Source organism: Suncus etruscus, chromosome 8, assembly GCF_024139225.1.
Source record: "Suncus etruscus isolate mSunEtr1 chromosome 8, mSunEtr1.pri.cur, whole genome shotgun sequence".
Taxonomy (NCBI): domain Eukaryota; kingdom Metazoa; phylum Chordata; class Mammalia; order Eulipotyphla; family Soricidae; genus Suncus; species Suncus etruscus.
In genome coordinates, this window is record NC_064855.1 from 94,698,773 (window position 1) to 94,715,359 (window position 16,587).

The window sequence follows — 16,587 nt, forward strand, 5'->3', positions numbered from 1 at the left end:
AAGAGTCAAAATTGGGGCCGGAGAGATAGCACAGCGGCGTTTGCCTTGCAAGCAGCCAATCCAGGACCTAAGGTGGTTGGTTCAAATCCCGGCATCCCATATGGTCCCCTGTGCCTGCTAGGAGCTATTTCTGAGCAGATAACCAGGAGTAACCCCGGAGCACCACCTGGGTGTGACCCCAAAACAAAACAAACCAAAAACCAAAAAAAAAAAAAAAAAGAGTCAAAATTAAATGCAAGGTTAGGAATTTGAAGGCATTGCATCAAGTATGTTGCATTCCATTGTTTATTTTATTCCAAGGTGGACAGTTAGTATTGTACAAATGGAAAATTGAGGCTCAAGAAGTGTGACTCACTCCCAGTCTCCAACTAGTGGGTGGTGAATCCTGTACTAAAATCCAGGTAGCCCTGACTTGGGAACATGAATGTATAATTGCTAAATCATGACCCTTCTTCAACGTTAAAATTTATTTAAGTAGAACATTAAGAAAGTGTGAAAAGCATGTAATTCTAGAGTAAGAATACGGGGTACACAGGCTTATGAGTTGAAAACCTGATAAGGAAGGCAATAAAATAAGGCAAAGAAAGTAGACAAAAATGTTGAGAAGAAAATATTTTCTTTGCTTTGCTAGGAAGAGCAAACAGGAACAAACAAAACCACTGACATTGACTTCTTTAGGGAGAGGACTAAGTTAGTGGTTTTAATGTACAGTCCAGAATCCAGAGTTTCACATAAATGGTCACATCCAAGGGAAGTTAAAATTAATCAAATATAGAAACAGCAAATATATTTGACTTGGAATGAAATGAAGTAGAATTAAAGAAAGAAGTCAGACAATGATAAATGTTTTAATAATAATAACTTTGTGTAAATGCATCATATAAGCATAGAGTATAATATTTGGTCAATAGATTTATTAATTTAATAAAACAACTCCAGTAAGCATAAACAATATGAAGGTAACTGTGTAAAACACTGAAGATTATATAAAAGTTCTGAATTTTAATTATACAGGTGAGGAAGGGATCAGGAGTAGTAATAAGTATACAATAATAATTTTATGTATTAAATTATAGTTTACATACATAATTGATGTATTATAAAATACGGTTATTTGGTAAAAATTTAAGGATTGTATTTTACATTATTTTTTAAAGAAAACATAAAAGATAATGCTCAAAGGATTCCCCCAAATTAGGACATTGAATTGGGGGACTTTGGAGAACTGGGAAAGATTCCTGAAAGAAGAGCTGCTGAAGCCTTGAAGAGCCTTTTATAAATTGAAATGACAGTTTATAAGAATTTATGTTTTAAGGATCCCATTTCACACAACTTTTAGATATAAATTGGCATCTATAGCCATCGCTACTGTACCAATATCCCTCAATCCAGTGACTCTCCCTCTTCAGTAACCTCAGTTCTGCTATCAGAAGTGCTTGTTTTCATTTTACTTTGTTCGTTCCCTTGTTTACTTCTCTATATCCCACAAATGAGTGAGGATATCTAGCATTTTCCTTCTCCTTTTCCTGTATTTTTCTCGTGTATTGAGAATTCTCAAAATATTAAAATACCACTTATATTATTAAATTAGCATCTAGATATCTATGCAAAGAGCACGAGCACAATAATATAAAAGATGTATGCAGGGCCAAGAGATAGTATAGGACTTAAAGCACTTGCCTCATACACAGTTGATCCCAGTTTCATCTCCCAACTATGTTCCCCCAACCACCACCAGAAATGATCCCTGAGCATATAGTCAAGAGTAAACCTGAGCTTACTCTGGGAGTGCCACCGTCCAAATAACAAAAGACAAAACTAAACAAAAAGAATCAAAATATGCATGCATACTTAAATCCACTTCAGAGCTATTTACAATAAAAATGATATGGAACCAATTAAGTTTACTGATAACTAAATAAAGAATCTGTGGCATATATATACAGTGACTACCATGCAACTGTAAACAGATTTTTAAGATGTAGATGACCTAAGCAGAATGTATATTTCAGAGAACTTGGAAATAATTGTTTTAAGACCTTCTGACCTTTGACTGTGGACTTGAATTGATATAAGATTTTTATTTCTCTTTCAAAAGCGAAGAATTAGATAATCTTATCCAGATGAACAAAAGTTTGAACAGGTAAGATTTAAATTTTGTCTTTTTGTTTTGTTTTGTTTTGTTTTGTTATTTTGTTTTGTTTTGGGGCCACACCAGTGGTGCTCAAGGCTCACTCTTGGCTCTAAATTCAGGGATCATTCCTGTGAGTGACCCTGTAGTGACTCCTCGAAAGACCTTGGTGGTGTTGAGATTTAAATATGGGTCAATGACTTGCAGGACAAGTGCTCTTGCCACCGTATTATCACTCAGCCCTTTTGCTTTATTATTGTATTGTATATTGTGACTTTATGTATTTTATTAGTCTTTGGGCATGATACTCCATGTACTTGAGATAGTAAAAAAAAATCCCCAAAATCTTTAATTAAAAGCTTGTAGAATAATCACTATCTCATCATCATTATTAATGTTCTTGAAAATATGAATATAGTGGCGCTAGAGGTAAGGTGTCTGCCTTGCCAGCGCTAGCCTAGGATGGACCGCAGTTTAATCCCCCGGTGTCCCATGTGGTCCCCCAAGCCAGGAGCAACTTCTGAGCTCATAGCCAGGAGTAATACCTGAGCGTCACCTGGTATGGCCCAAAAACCAAAAAATACATATATATATATATATGAATATATAATATTTAGTCAAATATTAAAGAATCATTCAATTTTTTTACTTTATTTGATTACTCAGGCAATTACATAATCACATTGCTTTTCTTGAAAATTTAGCAAAATAGTTTCTATAAAGACTTTGATTTTGCCACTAAATACTTTTAGTTTTACTCATACAAAGTCATTTATTTAGTTAACAATTTTTGTATTATTTTGAATCAAATATTATGCATAATTTTGAATTATAGTGATTAATATTTGTGTTAAGGTATATAAAGTTTTAGCAAACTCTCCATTCCTCTGCATATTAAGTTCCTAAGTGAGCAGGTGCCAAAGACAAAGAGAAGTGAAGCAAAAATTAGATGCGTTAATTGAACTGAAATCAAAAGATGTGTTTTCATTCCCCATTCTGACAGCAATAACACTTACTTGACTATCAACAACTCACTTAAAAGTTGTCGCTTCTCTACTTTCTCATTTGTAGAGAGGAGGTGTTGGATATTTTCTGACCCACAATCGAACTCCAGGGGCTAGAGAGACAGCACAGTGGGTAGAGAGCTTGCCTTGTATGCTGCCAAGTGGGTTTGATTTCCAGCATCACAGATGATCCCCTGAGCACTGCCAGGCATATGATCACCGAGCACAGAGCCAGGAGTATACTCTAAGCATTGTTGGGTGTGGTCCCGAAACCAGAAACTAAAACAGAAACAATCATAGTTTGTGGTCTTCTGACAGTAGACAGGGCAGATGACACAGAGGTGACTTCACTCTGTGAAGCAGAGTGGACAATGCCCTGGCAAAGTGACCCAGATGTTTCTCAGCTCAAGCTGATGGTTGCCAAATGAGATTTTGAAGTCCGGAATTGTAGGATACTTTCTGGAGATGGCTTCTGTATGCATGGTATCTTTGGTTTTTGGGTCACACCCAGCAGAGCTCTGGGATTACTTCTGACTCTGCACTCAGAAATCTCTCCTAACAGGTTTAGGGGACCATGTGGAATATCGGGAATCGAACCCGACTGTCCTGGATTGTCCAATTGTAAGGCCAATGCACTACCAATACCACTACCAATGCACTACCACTGTGCTATCATTCCAATCCCTGTATGGTATCTTTGTAAATATTGATTTATCTTGAAAACAAATTCCCCCATAAACCATAAATCAAAACGTTACATGTGGAGATCTATTCCAATTTGGACCCTCAGTTTGTACTTTTTCTCCAAGATTCACTACTATTTATATATTTTATGGAGGTTAATCAATATATAAAATTATATAAATCTCAGGTGTATAATATAATGATTCAACATGTATACACACTGCAAAATTATCCCCACTTTAAGTCTAGTTATCACCCATCACCATACTTCTTTACAATTTATTTTTGTGTGTGTGTTGTAAGAATCTTTGAGATTGATTCTTTTAACTTTTTAATTTATGATAGAGGAAGTACACTGGTGTTAATTTTAAAAAAAATCTGGGGCCACTCCAGATAACGCTCAGGTATTATTCCTGGCTCTGCACTCAGGAATTACTCCAGGCAGTACTTGGAGGAGCATGTGGGATGTGGAGATTGAATCCAGGTTGGGTGTGGGTAAAACAAAAGCCCAGGATACTGTTCTTTCACTCTTGTCCCTGCAATTTGAACTTTTTGAGTTTGTCAATAGGTACCTGTTTGGGATAAAGCAATTTTAAAATTTTTGGCTCAAATTCTTGGTTTATTTCCTTTTTTTTTTTTTTTGCATGTTGGGGTGTGAGGGGTGGACACTCCCAAGTGGTTACAGGAGACCTAAGGGCAGCTCCCTGTGGTTTAGAGGACAGGGGGATGGCTGCTGCTCAGACCTTGTGGTAACAATGACCACACCTAGGCTGTACCCAGTTATGTGCTGTTCTATATCGCCTGCTGCTCCTCTCTTAAATGACAATCAATCTGTATTTCTGTAAAGAAAAGTCTGCTACTATTCCTGATAAAGTTTTTATTTTATATATTTAAAGAAATCAGGGACTGGATGGTCTTTTCAGAACTAACCCTCAGACAGAACGAACAGAGAAAAGGTAAGTGCAACTGTCTGCAACCAGAAAAATGTAATCTCTCCTATTGCTTGTTTTATTCTGTTTGACATTAACTATAATGGAGTTGCATCCTTCAGCATAAAAGCATACTAACAGATGGGTAACTCTTTCAGTATTACATTTTTAGTTCAGACATAACTATTCAGAAGGATTTCTGCTCTTCCATTCATTACGAGTAAATGAACAATTCATTAAGACTGTTTATGATATCTGACCTTTCAAGACACTATAAAATTTTATTTCAACATGCAAAATACCATCCAACTTTATTTTATTTCTTTTATGTGAATGCCTTTGTATTTTACAGAGCCAAAAGTCTCGAAAGTCTCATTTTTCTGAATGCCCGGATAGACAAAGATGGCAAAAGGTAACCTTTGATTAAAACTCTCACAGAACTCTTTGATTATCTACTAACTTTTTGTATAATGAGTCTAATGCCATTTCCTGGAAGGGACTTTCTGCTCTAAACTCAGGGTCAGGCATACTGGTAAAACAGCCTCTGGTCATGCTTAGGAGATAACAGATCAGATCATCATTTTGTGCTGACCAATGCCAATTGAGTGACTGAGCAAATCGTTTAACCTCTGGAGACCTCGTTTTCCTCATTCCAGAATAAGGCTGAGATAATCTGGATAATCTCCAAGTTTTCTTTCAAGCCTAAAAGTGAAGAGAGCAGACTGCTCATTTAAAAAATTGCTACTGTAAGGTGTCTGCCTTGTGCACCCTAGCCTAGGACGAATCATTCAATCCCCGAGTCCCATATGGTCCCCCAAGCAGGAGCGATTTCTGAGCGCATAGCCAAGAGTAACTCCTGAGCGTCACCAGGTGTAGTCCAAAAACAAAAACAAAAACAAATGCTCTTGCTCCTGGCTATGCGCTCAGAAATCGCCCCTGGCTTGGGGGGAAGATATGGGACGCTTTCAAGGAAGACACCTTACCTCTAGCGCCACCTTCCCGGCCCCAACAAATGCTACTGTTAAAGTAGTGATCAGTAGTCTGATTTTAAGTGAATATGTTGTTTATAAGATATATGATGCTGGTCGGCTAAACCTCTACCATCATTAAGTTTATAATGTGCTGAAACACTTTTTAGTTGGATGCTTGGTTGAACAATTTCAGATGTATAGTTCAGATATGTTAGCAAATTTCAGGAAGTCAATATATATGTTTTATTTATTTTGTACTATGAAAGTGTTTATATATGATCAGTATTTGAAAGCATAGCATTTAAGAAACCAATTTATAATTCTAGACTGACATTATGTCACTGATATTATTTTTCATGTTGGAAGGAACCAAACTCTCAGTTTGATGAAAGAAAATCCCAGAATGGTCACCAATAGCAAGGGGTAAGTATTTATGAGAGACTGCTTTTTCTCCAGTTTAGCGACTACACTACACTTTATTTGTTATATATATATATATATATATATACATATATATATATTTGGTTTTTGGGTCTTACTTGGCAGTGCTCAGGGATTACTCCTGGCTCCACGCTCAGAAATCGCTCCTGGCATGCTCAGGGGACCATATGGGACGCCTGGATTCAAACCAATGACCTTCTGCATGAAAGGCAAACGCCTTACCTCCATGCTATCTCTCCAGCCCCTATATTTTACTTTCTCATATGAAAATTATTTTTATCGTCTTGGTTATCTTTCTTTGGAGGGGTCAGAGTAGTTAATTCATACCTATCTACTCCCAAGGGTTGCTTCTGTCTCTGTGCTCTGGGATTACTCCTGGCTCTGTTCTATGTTCAGGGATTACTGTTGGAAGGGCTCAGGGGACCATATATATATTATATATATTTAATGCTGGAAATTGAAATTAATCAGTCATATAATTGCCTTATTCACTGTACACCCTCTTCAACCCATCCTGGTTTTCTTTAAAAGACATTTATATGAGCCAATCCATGTACAGAAATGTATTCTAGTTTTCCAAGTCAATCTTGACAGCTGCATTCTCAACCTTCTCTGATACAGAACACTGGGCAAAACCTAATAGTGAAAGATGTTCATAATAACTTCATAAATATTAAATATATAAAAATCATGTTACTGATGTGAACACAACATGCAGATATTATTACATGTGAATATTTTCAAAAAGAGAACAAATAAAGCAAAAAAAACCCATAAAATTATCTATAGAAGGTTACATGAATTTCACAGAGAAAGTTGAGATTTCTTATTTCTAAAAATTTCAGAGAAAATTAAATATAACCAAACTGATAAAAGATTTTGATGTTTTTCCCAAGAAGTCAAGATTTAGAAACAATTATTCAAGTGAACAACAGGACAGATAGAGCTAGAAGAGGGTAAGTAGTACTTTGATGTTTTTAAATCTTTGTTATTTTCTCCCAGATTACTATGTAATCTTAGTGAGATTCAGAAATCTCATACTTAGATTTTCTATTCTCTCCTGGGTTTGACTGCTATTGCTTTCTTTAGTTTTCACTTTGGAGATCTATAGTATTGGGTTGATATTATTTCTAAACTTATATTGCATAGAACCTGATACATTTTAAGAGGTTATATTAATAGAAAATTTCTATGATAAAAATGTACAGAATGAGTATGTTTATGTGTATGTATATTGAGAGAGAAAGAGAGTGTACTATAAAAACGCTTCACACTGTTCTACATTTTTTTCTAAAAGAGGTGAAGACTTTGGTAGTGTTATTAAAGTGAACTCCAAAGAAAGTGAAAATACTACTGGGTAAGTCTTTTTTAGTATTCTTAAACCTATTTTTATAAGATAAATAATTAGCATTTTATTAGTGATTATAAAATACATTTTATAACAACATGATAAAATCATTATGTATTTTAACTTCATAACCACATTTCATTATCATAAAAGTAGACAGCAATGGTGGACCATGTATTTATAACCATCCTTCCTAATTTTCAATAAAATGTAAAATTTTAAGTGAATTCTTCCAGTGTTAAATAGTAATCGACTTTTCTCCCTTATTTGGAGTTTTAATTTATTTTTAGGAGCGAATTGTTTCTAAAGAAAGCACCACATTTTCAAAGCGAATCTCAAAATGAGAAAGATAGCCAAGTGAAATTTGACTAAAACACTTGTAAATCAACTCTTCAAAAGACAGTGGTCTCAGAAGGCAGGAATAGACTCTGGCAGTTACAAAACATCCCATCACTGCTTCTCCAATTTTAGATTCTGCTAACATGGCAATAATACTAAATCAAGATACTTTTGTCATCCTCTGCTGCCCCTTTTGGGTTCTGATTATAGAGTTTTGCTCCACCTTAATGGGGGAACATGTGTGTCTCTCCCCTGAAAAATGAGTCCTTGTAAGGAATTTTGTATTTTATTGCTCACTGTAACCTAATTTTATTTCTCAAATCTCAGAATGTGAAAATAGTTGAATTGATATGAAGGAATATTCTTCAAATTATTCTTTTTAAAAATGTTAACTTATTACTTTTATTGCTAACTTGTATTATTGTTTTAAAACCAAAGAATAGACAAGTTTACCTAATTTGTTGATTAGGAATTTATATTATGTGTAGATCCAGTATAGGACATTATTTAATTTAGATTTACCTCAATGCTAACCACTTGGAGTTGTCAAACAAGTTCTAAGAGCAAATTTTTTTTATGTTTTTTCTATATTTATCTAATTTGAGTATAAAACAAAATAAGTTTTATGTTTCTTATTTAAAAATGAATAAACAATTATCTTTAGCTCAAGATGTAAGAAAAAAATGTATTTATATTTCAGGTTTAAAATTTCATTGGTTTAAGCATATATATTTACTGCTTAATTTTTCTACTTATTTACTTTACTTGTGTTTTATTTTAATAGCATTTATTAAAACTCATTTCTTTATTCAAAGAAAACAAGACCTCAGTGGACATATTAAAATGAATTCTGAAACAAATAAAAATATCAAGAGGTAGGACACTTGAAGTTTTTTATTTACTTGACCTTTATTAGCATATTGGAATCTTAGTGTTCGTATGCAGAAAAGTAAATTAAAAGTCAAAACAAAACTGAATGCCTTTTTCCCTATAGTAAGACATACTATACAAATAATGTATAGATGTGCTATCTTGCATTATATTCTGGGGTAAAGTTTGCTACTAGGTAGTTTTTGAGAAATTACATAGAAAATCATTCTCTGTTAAGCTATATGATTTATTTCTTCATATGTGTGTCTGCATACATGGAGTAAATTTCAGTCTGAGTGCAGAAGATTGATGTCTTCTCAAGCTATCAGGCAGATAGACAGGCAGCCTCTTAGATGAAGCTCTTTTGTTCTAGCCAGGCCTTTAATTGATTGGATGGGCCCACCCATGTTAGGGAAAACTCTGCTATACTCAGTCCCCAATGCAAATATTAGTATACCTTAAAGCACCATCTCAGACATACTCACAATAAAGTTTGACCGAATATCTGAGCACCTGGAGACCCAACTCAATGACACATTAAGATGAGTATAGATGTTAGTGCATGGGCAAATGAATCTGAGTATATGTATGTATTGCTATAAGTATTATGTGTTTGTGTATAAGTAGGGTATAAGTGCAGACTCATGAACTTGTAGATTGTATATGAAAGTTGTGTGTAATGCAATTTTGTGTAGCACATGTGGTGTATATTAAATAATGAAGAGTTCAGTGAAGTGAACTTCATAAAAGAGTTGTCCTACCCATGAATTTTCAAGTAAATCTGGAGAGCTTATGTTCTCTTGCCTTTTATTTTTTAAAAAGCAGATGAAATAGATTTAAAATTTAACTTGTTGGCATGTTACTGAAAACAATATACCAAATAATTCCGTGTGGTTTACTTTGAACTTCTTTCCACTTCGTTAACTCAGCTCATGATATTGTTGGTTGGATCTAAAATGTGTCGCGGATGCCTGCAGGCCTCATCAGTATGGCAGAGCATGAGCTCAGGGTGCTGAATGTTGCTGTTTACATTAGACTAGTCTGTCCTCTGCACCAAATATAAGAGGGTTATAGTGACTGTGAATCTACAGATTGAGAATCAAGCGTTAATTTCTTTGCTCCCTTGATATTTCAGAGAGTCAACCTTAATAGACTGTTTCCAGATTTTTGCTATTATGAATGGTGCTGCGATGAACATAGGAGTGCAAATGCCATTTCTATATTTTGTTATGGGGCCCAAAGGGTATATTTCCAGGAGCAGTATTGCTAAGTCATATGAGAGCTCATTTTAAAGTTTTTGGAGGAATGTCCAGATTATTTTCCAAAAAGACTGCACCAATGGGCATTCCCACCAGCAATGGATGAGAGAACCTTTCTCTTTGCTCTCTGTGAATATTCTTTTTCTCTGATTTCCTCTATTGATCACACAGGAGCACTATCTGGTGTAGCATAAATGTAAAATACACATGCAAATACTTATGAAAGATTAAAGTTCATTAGAATCAGAAGCAGAGTACTAAGCAGTGGCAATAAAACACTAGCATGTATTTGTGACTAGTTGAATTTCATAATACAGTAAATATAGTCCTCATGGCTCCTATGGGTTTCAATATTCCTACTTTTTGTGTCCATTCACACAACTATATTTTACAATTTTGATGCACAGTTATATATATCAAAGGCAGGTATCAGGTTGTAGAACCATGAAATTTAAGAAATTATTGTATTCATTTCAGTCCAGTATAATGAGTAGAAGATCCGCTAACAAGTGTTAATTTATAAAATACAAATTCTGCAAAGTTGATTTTAAAGTCCCACAGCATTCAAAAATTAATATAAAGAGGATGTGCCTTCATAACTTTCCATGAATTATATATAAAGACTATTACAAAATGTTTAGCACATCAGCAGAGGCTAAGAGCATAACAATAAATGAATAAAAATAAAGACACTGTGTGTAGTATTAGGTAGACCTAATAGTTTCAAGATTAAATAATTATTAATATTTTGAATTGCAATAAATTTAAGGATGCACACATCCCTAGATACTTTAGTAAACGTTTTTGCACAATCTCAGTGGGTTTGATACTTATTTGAGTTTTAATTGACAGTTTTATCCACTATTTGCATGTCATTAACCTCATTATTTTTCCTATGTATTAAAGGGGCCAGAGCCTTGATAATCTCATCAAAGTGACTCTTGAAGAAAAGAGAAGTAGCCCAGGGTAAGGATTATATCTGATCTGTCTTCTTTCTTTATCTACACCAATTTGTGTACTACTCAGTGGTGAATAGAATTGTAAAATATTGGGATTTGAAACAGAAAGTGCAGACTATTAACTTCCCAGCCTAGTGTCTTTGAGTAAATCTCTTCACTGCTCTTAGCTGAGGAGTCTTTGGGTGTAAAATAAGAACCATTATTTCAGTCTGACTATTATTTGATTGTTAAAAAGTCAAGTGAAATAATAGGCATACATATCCTTTTTAAATTTTGTTTTAAAATAAAACAATTCTGCTTCAATAAAAAAATATTTGGTTCATCATCTCTCTATAACACACACCAAAAAGAAAAAAGAAAAAAATTTTGCCTCATGTGATTTAGTAAGAACTATTTTCATCATTCTTTTATACTGTTATTCTTTTCTAGGAATTTCTTTCCTCCCACTCCCCTCATCTAGCAATGCTCAGAGTTTACTTCTGACTCTGCTCAGGGATTAGTCCTGGCAGTGACATGGGATTATAAATGGTGCTAAAGATTAAAATTAGATCAGCTGTGTGCAAGGCAAGCACCTATCCCTGTTTTTGTTGCTCCTCCCCATCTTCCTTACTATTCTTTTCATTCTTTACATATTTTTTGGAACTATCATAATTCTGTACATAGCTATTCTGGTACAAATTTCTGAATAGATTCCTCCTGCTTAGTAAGTAAATCATGTTGATCACTATGTTCAGCTACTTTACTGCAGTCTAAAAAAGTTGTCTATGTCTATTGGTAATCGAACATATGATGCTTGACAAACTGTGTGTTGGCAAACTCTGCACACAATTGGTCAACAGTAGTGGCTAACTATGTTTGACCTCATCCTTCATAGCATTAAGAATTACCTTTACTTGCTGAGGAAATAAATCAAAGAACTGGAGTGTGTTCAGTTACATATAGGAAGTCAGGGAATGGTCCCCAGCACAGAATATTATTCCAGAACCTCTAGCAATGGCGCCTGAGCACCAAGCCAGGAACAGTCCCTGAACATTTCTAGGTGTGGCCTCCAAAACAAACAAGCAAACAAAAATTGTTTCTCTGGTTGAATCTCATGATGAAATGACATCAGCAGAGAAAATGATTGTGCCAGGGTGAGGGAAGGAAGGTCCTTCCTAGTAATTCTTCAAATTACTATGATTTTATTTTTCTTTAAAATCTCTTCACATGGAAATTACCAAAAATATGTCATCTAAGTATAGCAATAGCAAGAGTCAGAATATCAAAAATTTAGATGACAGTCACAATTATACTCTACAATGACCAAGGAGGTAGTTCAAAGAGTTAGCAAATGCTTTGTATATGAGACCCCCAGACTGGATTATCCGCTCTTCATGATTCTTCCAGGACCACTGGGAGAGACTCTCAAGCAGCAAGCCTGGAGTATCCCCTGAGTGCCACTGAGGGTTGCTTCCCAGTTAAAAACGAATTGTACTTTTAAAATTAAGGACATACCCTGGTATTTATTTTCTAAATTTGGCAAAATGCATCTTGAATACATATTCCTTCAAATAAAAATATTTGCTTGATTTATTTTTATTATTACTTACCATATTTTTGTTTATTTGATTGATTTTGTTCTTTGTTTTATTCTCTGCTGATTTGTTTTAAAAAGTTCCAAAGAGATTGATAGCCTCATCAAAGTGACTCCAAGAACAGAAAAAAGTGGACAAGGGTAAGATTTATTTCTTTTCGTTTTTTTTTTTTTTTTTTTTTATTACTAACTAATGCTGAAAATAGGATTATTAAACAATCATTTCTGTAGACTTACACTGAATTTAGTAACAAAAATATCGGGGCCAGAGCGACAGTGGTAGAGTGTTTGCCTAGCATGCGGCTGACCCAGGATGGACCTGATTTTGATCCCTGACGTACCCTATGGTACCCCAAGTCAGGAGCGATTTCTGGGCTCATAGCCAGGAGCATTATAGGGTATGACACAAAAAGCAAAATAAGGGGCCGGAGAGATAGCATGGAGGTAAGGCGTTTGCCTTTCATACAGGAGGTCATCGGTTCGAATCCCAGTGTCCCATATGGTCCCCCGTGCCTGCCAGGAGCAATTTCTGAGCCTGGAGCCAGGAATAACCCCTGAGCACTGCTGGGTGTGATCCAAAAACCACACACACACACACACACACACACACACACACACACACACACACACACACACACAAGCAAAATTAATTAATTAATTAATAAAAAATTTACCTAACGGGGCCGGAGAGATAGCACGGAGGTAAGGCGTTTGCCTTTCATGCAGAAGGTCAGGGGTTCAAATCCCGGCACCCCATATGGTCCCCTGTGCCTGCCAGGGTGATTTCTGAACGTAGAGCCAGGAGTAACCCCTGAGCACTACCGGGTATGACCCAAAAACAAAACGAAAAATTCACCTCACTTCCAAGATCATCTATCTAAAATGTGAACATTTTTGACTTCTTATTAATAATATAATTGAACTACTCTTTAGGTCCATAATTGTTTTTTCTAGAATTAAATAAACCAATTGTATTTATTGTTTATGTTTATTTTTCTTCATCAGAGAGTGATAGCACAGGAGAGGGACAGTGAACTAAACCAAATCTATAGATACTTAGGCCTAAATTCATCCATCACAAACTGTGAAATAGGGCAGTTTCCTCTGTCTGGACTGTTTTCTCATTGAGGAAATTAGACTAGATAATTCTAGTGATTTCTATTATTGATTTAGTCAGTAAGTACTAATAATTTAGAAAGTCTAGGGTTAGGTATTGAGCTTTAAATTCCAGCCCTGCTACTGCTATTCATACTAAGAAATAAATATGTTAGTTTCTGAGTTTTTGCTTCGTGAAATCAGATAATACTTTCTATGTCATAGGATTGATATAAATACTATTTCATGAAAATTATGTAAATCACTTAGAAAAGTACATGATGAATTTTCTGAATTTACTGTCTATTACTTCTATGTATGTATAATTAGTTACATATGTATATTTCTCATATGTCTCTGTGTATCGATGCTAAGAAACTGCAACTCTTAAAGATGATCTGTTATAATAAATATCTGTAATAGAATAAATGTAATGTATGTATTTGTCATAAGAAAAATGTTTTTATAATGCAAATATTTAGTATGTGCTGTCATATGAGATAAGTTGACCACTGATGTTTATCCTTTATTCCATATTTTAAAGGGATAGAAGTCTTGACAGTCTCATCAAAGTGACTCCTGAAACCAAGAGAACTAAGCAAGGGTGAGGTTTATAGAACGGTTCTCTCTATCCCTCTTTAACTCATTTAACTCATTTAACTCATCAACTATAACAGAATTTATTGTTCTATCACCTAAATAAACAGTTGTAGAACCCAAAAACAATAGCTCTTAGTCAGAAGCTTGCTTGCTCAAGTCCCTGCTCATAGTCCTGGGTTTTAGTGAAGAGAGAATTTCTTAAAAGAAGGAATTCTCTCTTATAAATATGGGATTTCCATTTCCGGTTTGGAATTTCCTTAAAATAAAATGGGAATCTCAAGCATATTAAACACTGGCCTACAATAATTTCTTAGAGTTAAGTAATACGGAACAGATCTTTGAAGATATGTTTTCCTTCTCCATTTATTTCTTTTCTTGCCTACTTTTTCAGTTTATTTCAATTGTTGCTATTTTTCCCTCCAGGGGTCCTTACAACATTAATGTATTTACAGAAAATACAAAAGCTATTACCCATTGGGTTGAACTTATAAAATTATTGACATTCAATGTATTTGACCCACAACTGACAATTTTATAAAGTTATTCATAATAGACTATAATAATGTTCATGAGATTATTGTATATCACAGTCCAAGGCCTGGACAATCTCATCAAAATGTTTCTCTCATCAAATAATATGTATGCTGATTATAAATACTAGAGCCTCCTAATAAACTCTCCAATTTATGCCAAAAATTTTGCTAAAAATATTTGATTGGGGTATATTTAAAAATGAAAACAAATTGACTTATTTATATGTAGTAATGGAGGATACCATAAATTGTTCTTTCATATGTGCTTCATAATTCAATATAATAATGTTGAACCTAATTCTTCATAATTGCAATGTAAGAAATTTATTTTCACACAATGAACAACTAGATTGTTTCTCAAAATTTATAGTTAATAGATTATAAACTTGTAAAACTCAAACCAAAGAACAGTGATTTTATTTTCTTTCACAAACCCTGTAGGTAGGCTATACAGTGAAACATAAGTGGAGAAAAAAATCAAAGTAACCCAACCTATGCCTCAAAGTTATTTTGAGTTCTATATTGTTAAAATAACATTGTGACAATGAAAGTAATTATTGTAAACATAGAAAGGGGTTTTAGCAAGAAAAATAATGGGGTTTAAGATTTAGTTGCCATAGCTTCAATCCTGATTCACTAATTCACTCCCCTATACTTCTTAGATACCTGATCCTTCATAGTGTCTGAAGTTCAGTTCCTTTTTTTTTTTATTATTTAACCAACTTTATTACATACATGATTGTGTTTGGATTTCAGTCATGTAAAGAACACCACCCATCACCAGTGGAAGTTCAGTTTCTTTATGTGTAAACTTGATAGTTACCTCATTAGCTTACTTGGAAAGTTTAAAAAATATAACTAGCATTTTAAAAGCATATGACTTTGGTGAGTAATTCTCCTTTGATCCCTAGCACCACATATGGTCCAGCAACACTGCCAGGAGTGATCCTGATCACATCCAAGTGTGTCCCAAACTTCCCTTCTTCCCCCAAAGAAAGAAAATACATTTGCCACCCTTTCTCTAAAAGCCATTAAATAATCCTCAAGAGTCACAAGGAAAACCAATCACCATGAAATTTCCTGATTTCAAATGTATTTTAACCTTTGATTTTATGTTGTTTTAGCTGTGATCGAGATCTTGATGAACTAATTAAAGTGAGCCCCAAAGCTGTTAAAAATATAACTCGGTAAGCAAAAGATATTATTTATTTCATTTTGTTTCTCTTTAATAAAACACAGTGTGAACATAAATGATTTAGAGTCATTCAGTGGGCCTATTGAAAGTCTTGAAAAATCATGATTTTTATGTAGCGAGAAAGATAGGAAGTTAAAAAATATATAGTAATAGGTTGACTTCTTTCAATCTCAATTAAGCAAGTGAAGGAACTAAAGTAGAAACATAGCTTATTTCTACTATGAATATAAACTATTGATATTTTTACTTGTAGCATTAATATTTATACAATTCTTTGGGAATTGATTACATTTACTAATGATAGTAAATTAGAAAAATTACCTAATTGATTCATTATATTAATAATCATAATATTCCTTACCTTTGACTTAGAAGAGCACAGTTAGTAGAAGAGTAGTCTTATGAGATGCATCGTTTCTTCCATGGTTTGTTGCTTCCAAAAAAGCTATGGACTTAATGTTGATTCTTGGAGTAATCAAATAGTTGCTTTCCTACTGCTCTGCTTATATGAAGATTCTGTTATCATCACACACATGCATACAAACAAAAACACTCAAAATATGCATCAGAAAAAAATATGCATCAGAGTGTGTTTTATAATTTTCTTGTATAAAGGTCACAAAGTTTTATTTCTGTGAAATAATTGTAATTCACTT

General features: G+C 34.2%; 1 protein-coding gene across 1 annotated transcript in view; it reads left to right on the top strand.

The window, feature by feature from the left end:
* SCEL (sciellin) overlaps positions 1-16,587 on the top strand; it is a 120,638-nt gene that overhangs the window by 44,832 nt on the left and 59,219 nt on the right. Inside the window, 10 exon segments of the mRNA XM_049778506.1 lie at positions 2,099-2,143; positions 4,716-4,775; positions 5,101-5,160; positions 6,086-6,142; positions 7,057-7,116; positions 8,663-8,722; positions 10,883-10,942; positions 12,590-12,649; positions 14,148-14,212; positions 15,872-15,923. Coding sequence (XP_049634463.1) covers positions 2,099-2,143; positions 4,716-4,775; positions 5,101-5,160; positions 6,086-6,142; positions 7,057-7,116; positions 8,663-8,722; positions 10,883-10,942; positions 12,590-12,649; positions 14,148-14,212; positions 15,872-15,923 — 579 coding nt within the window.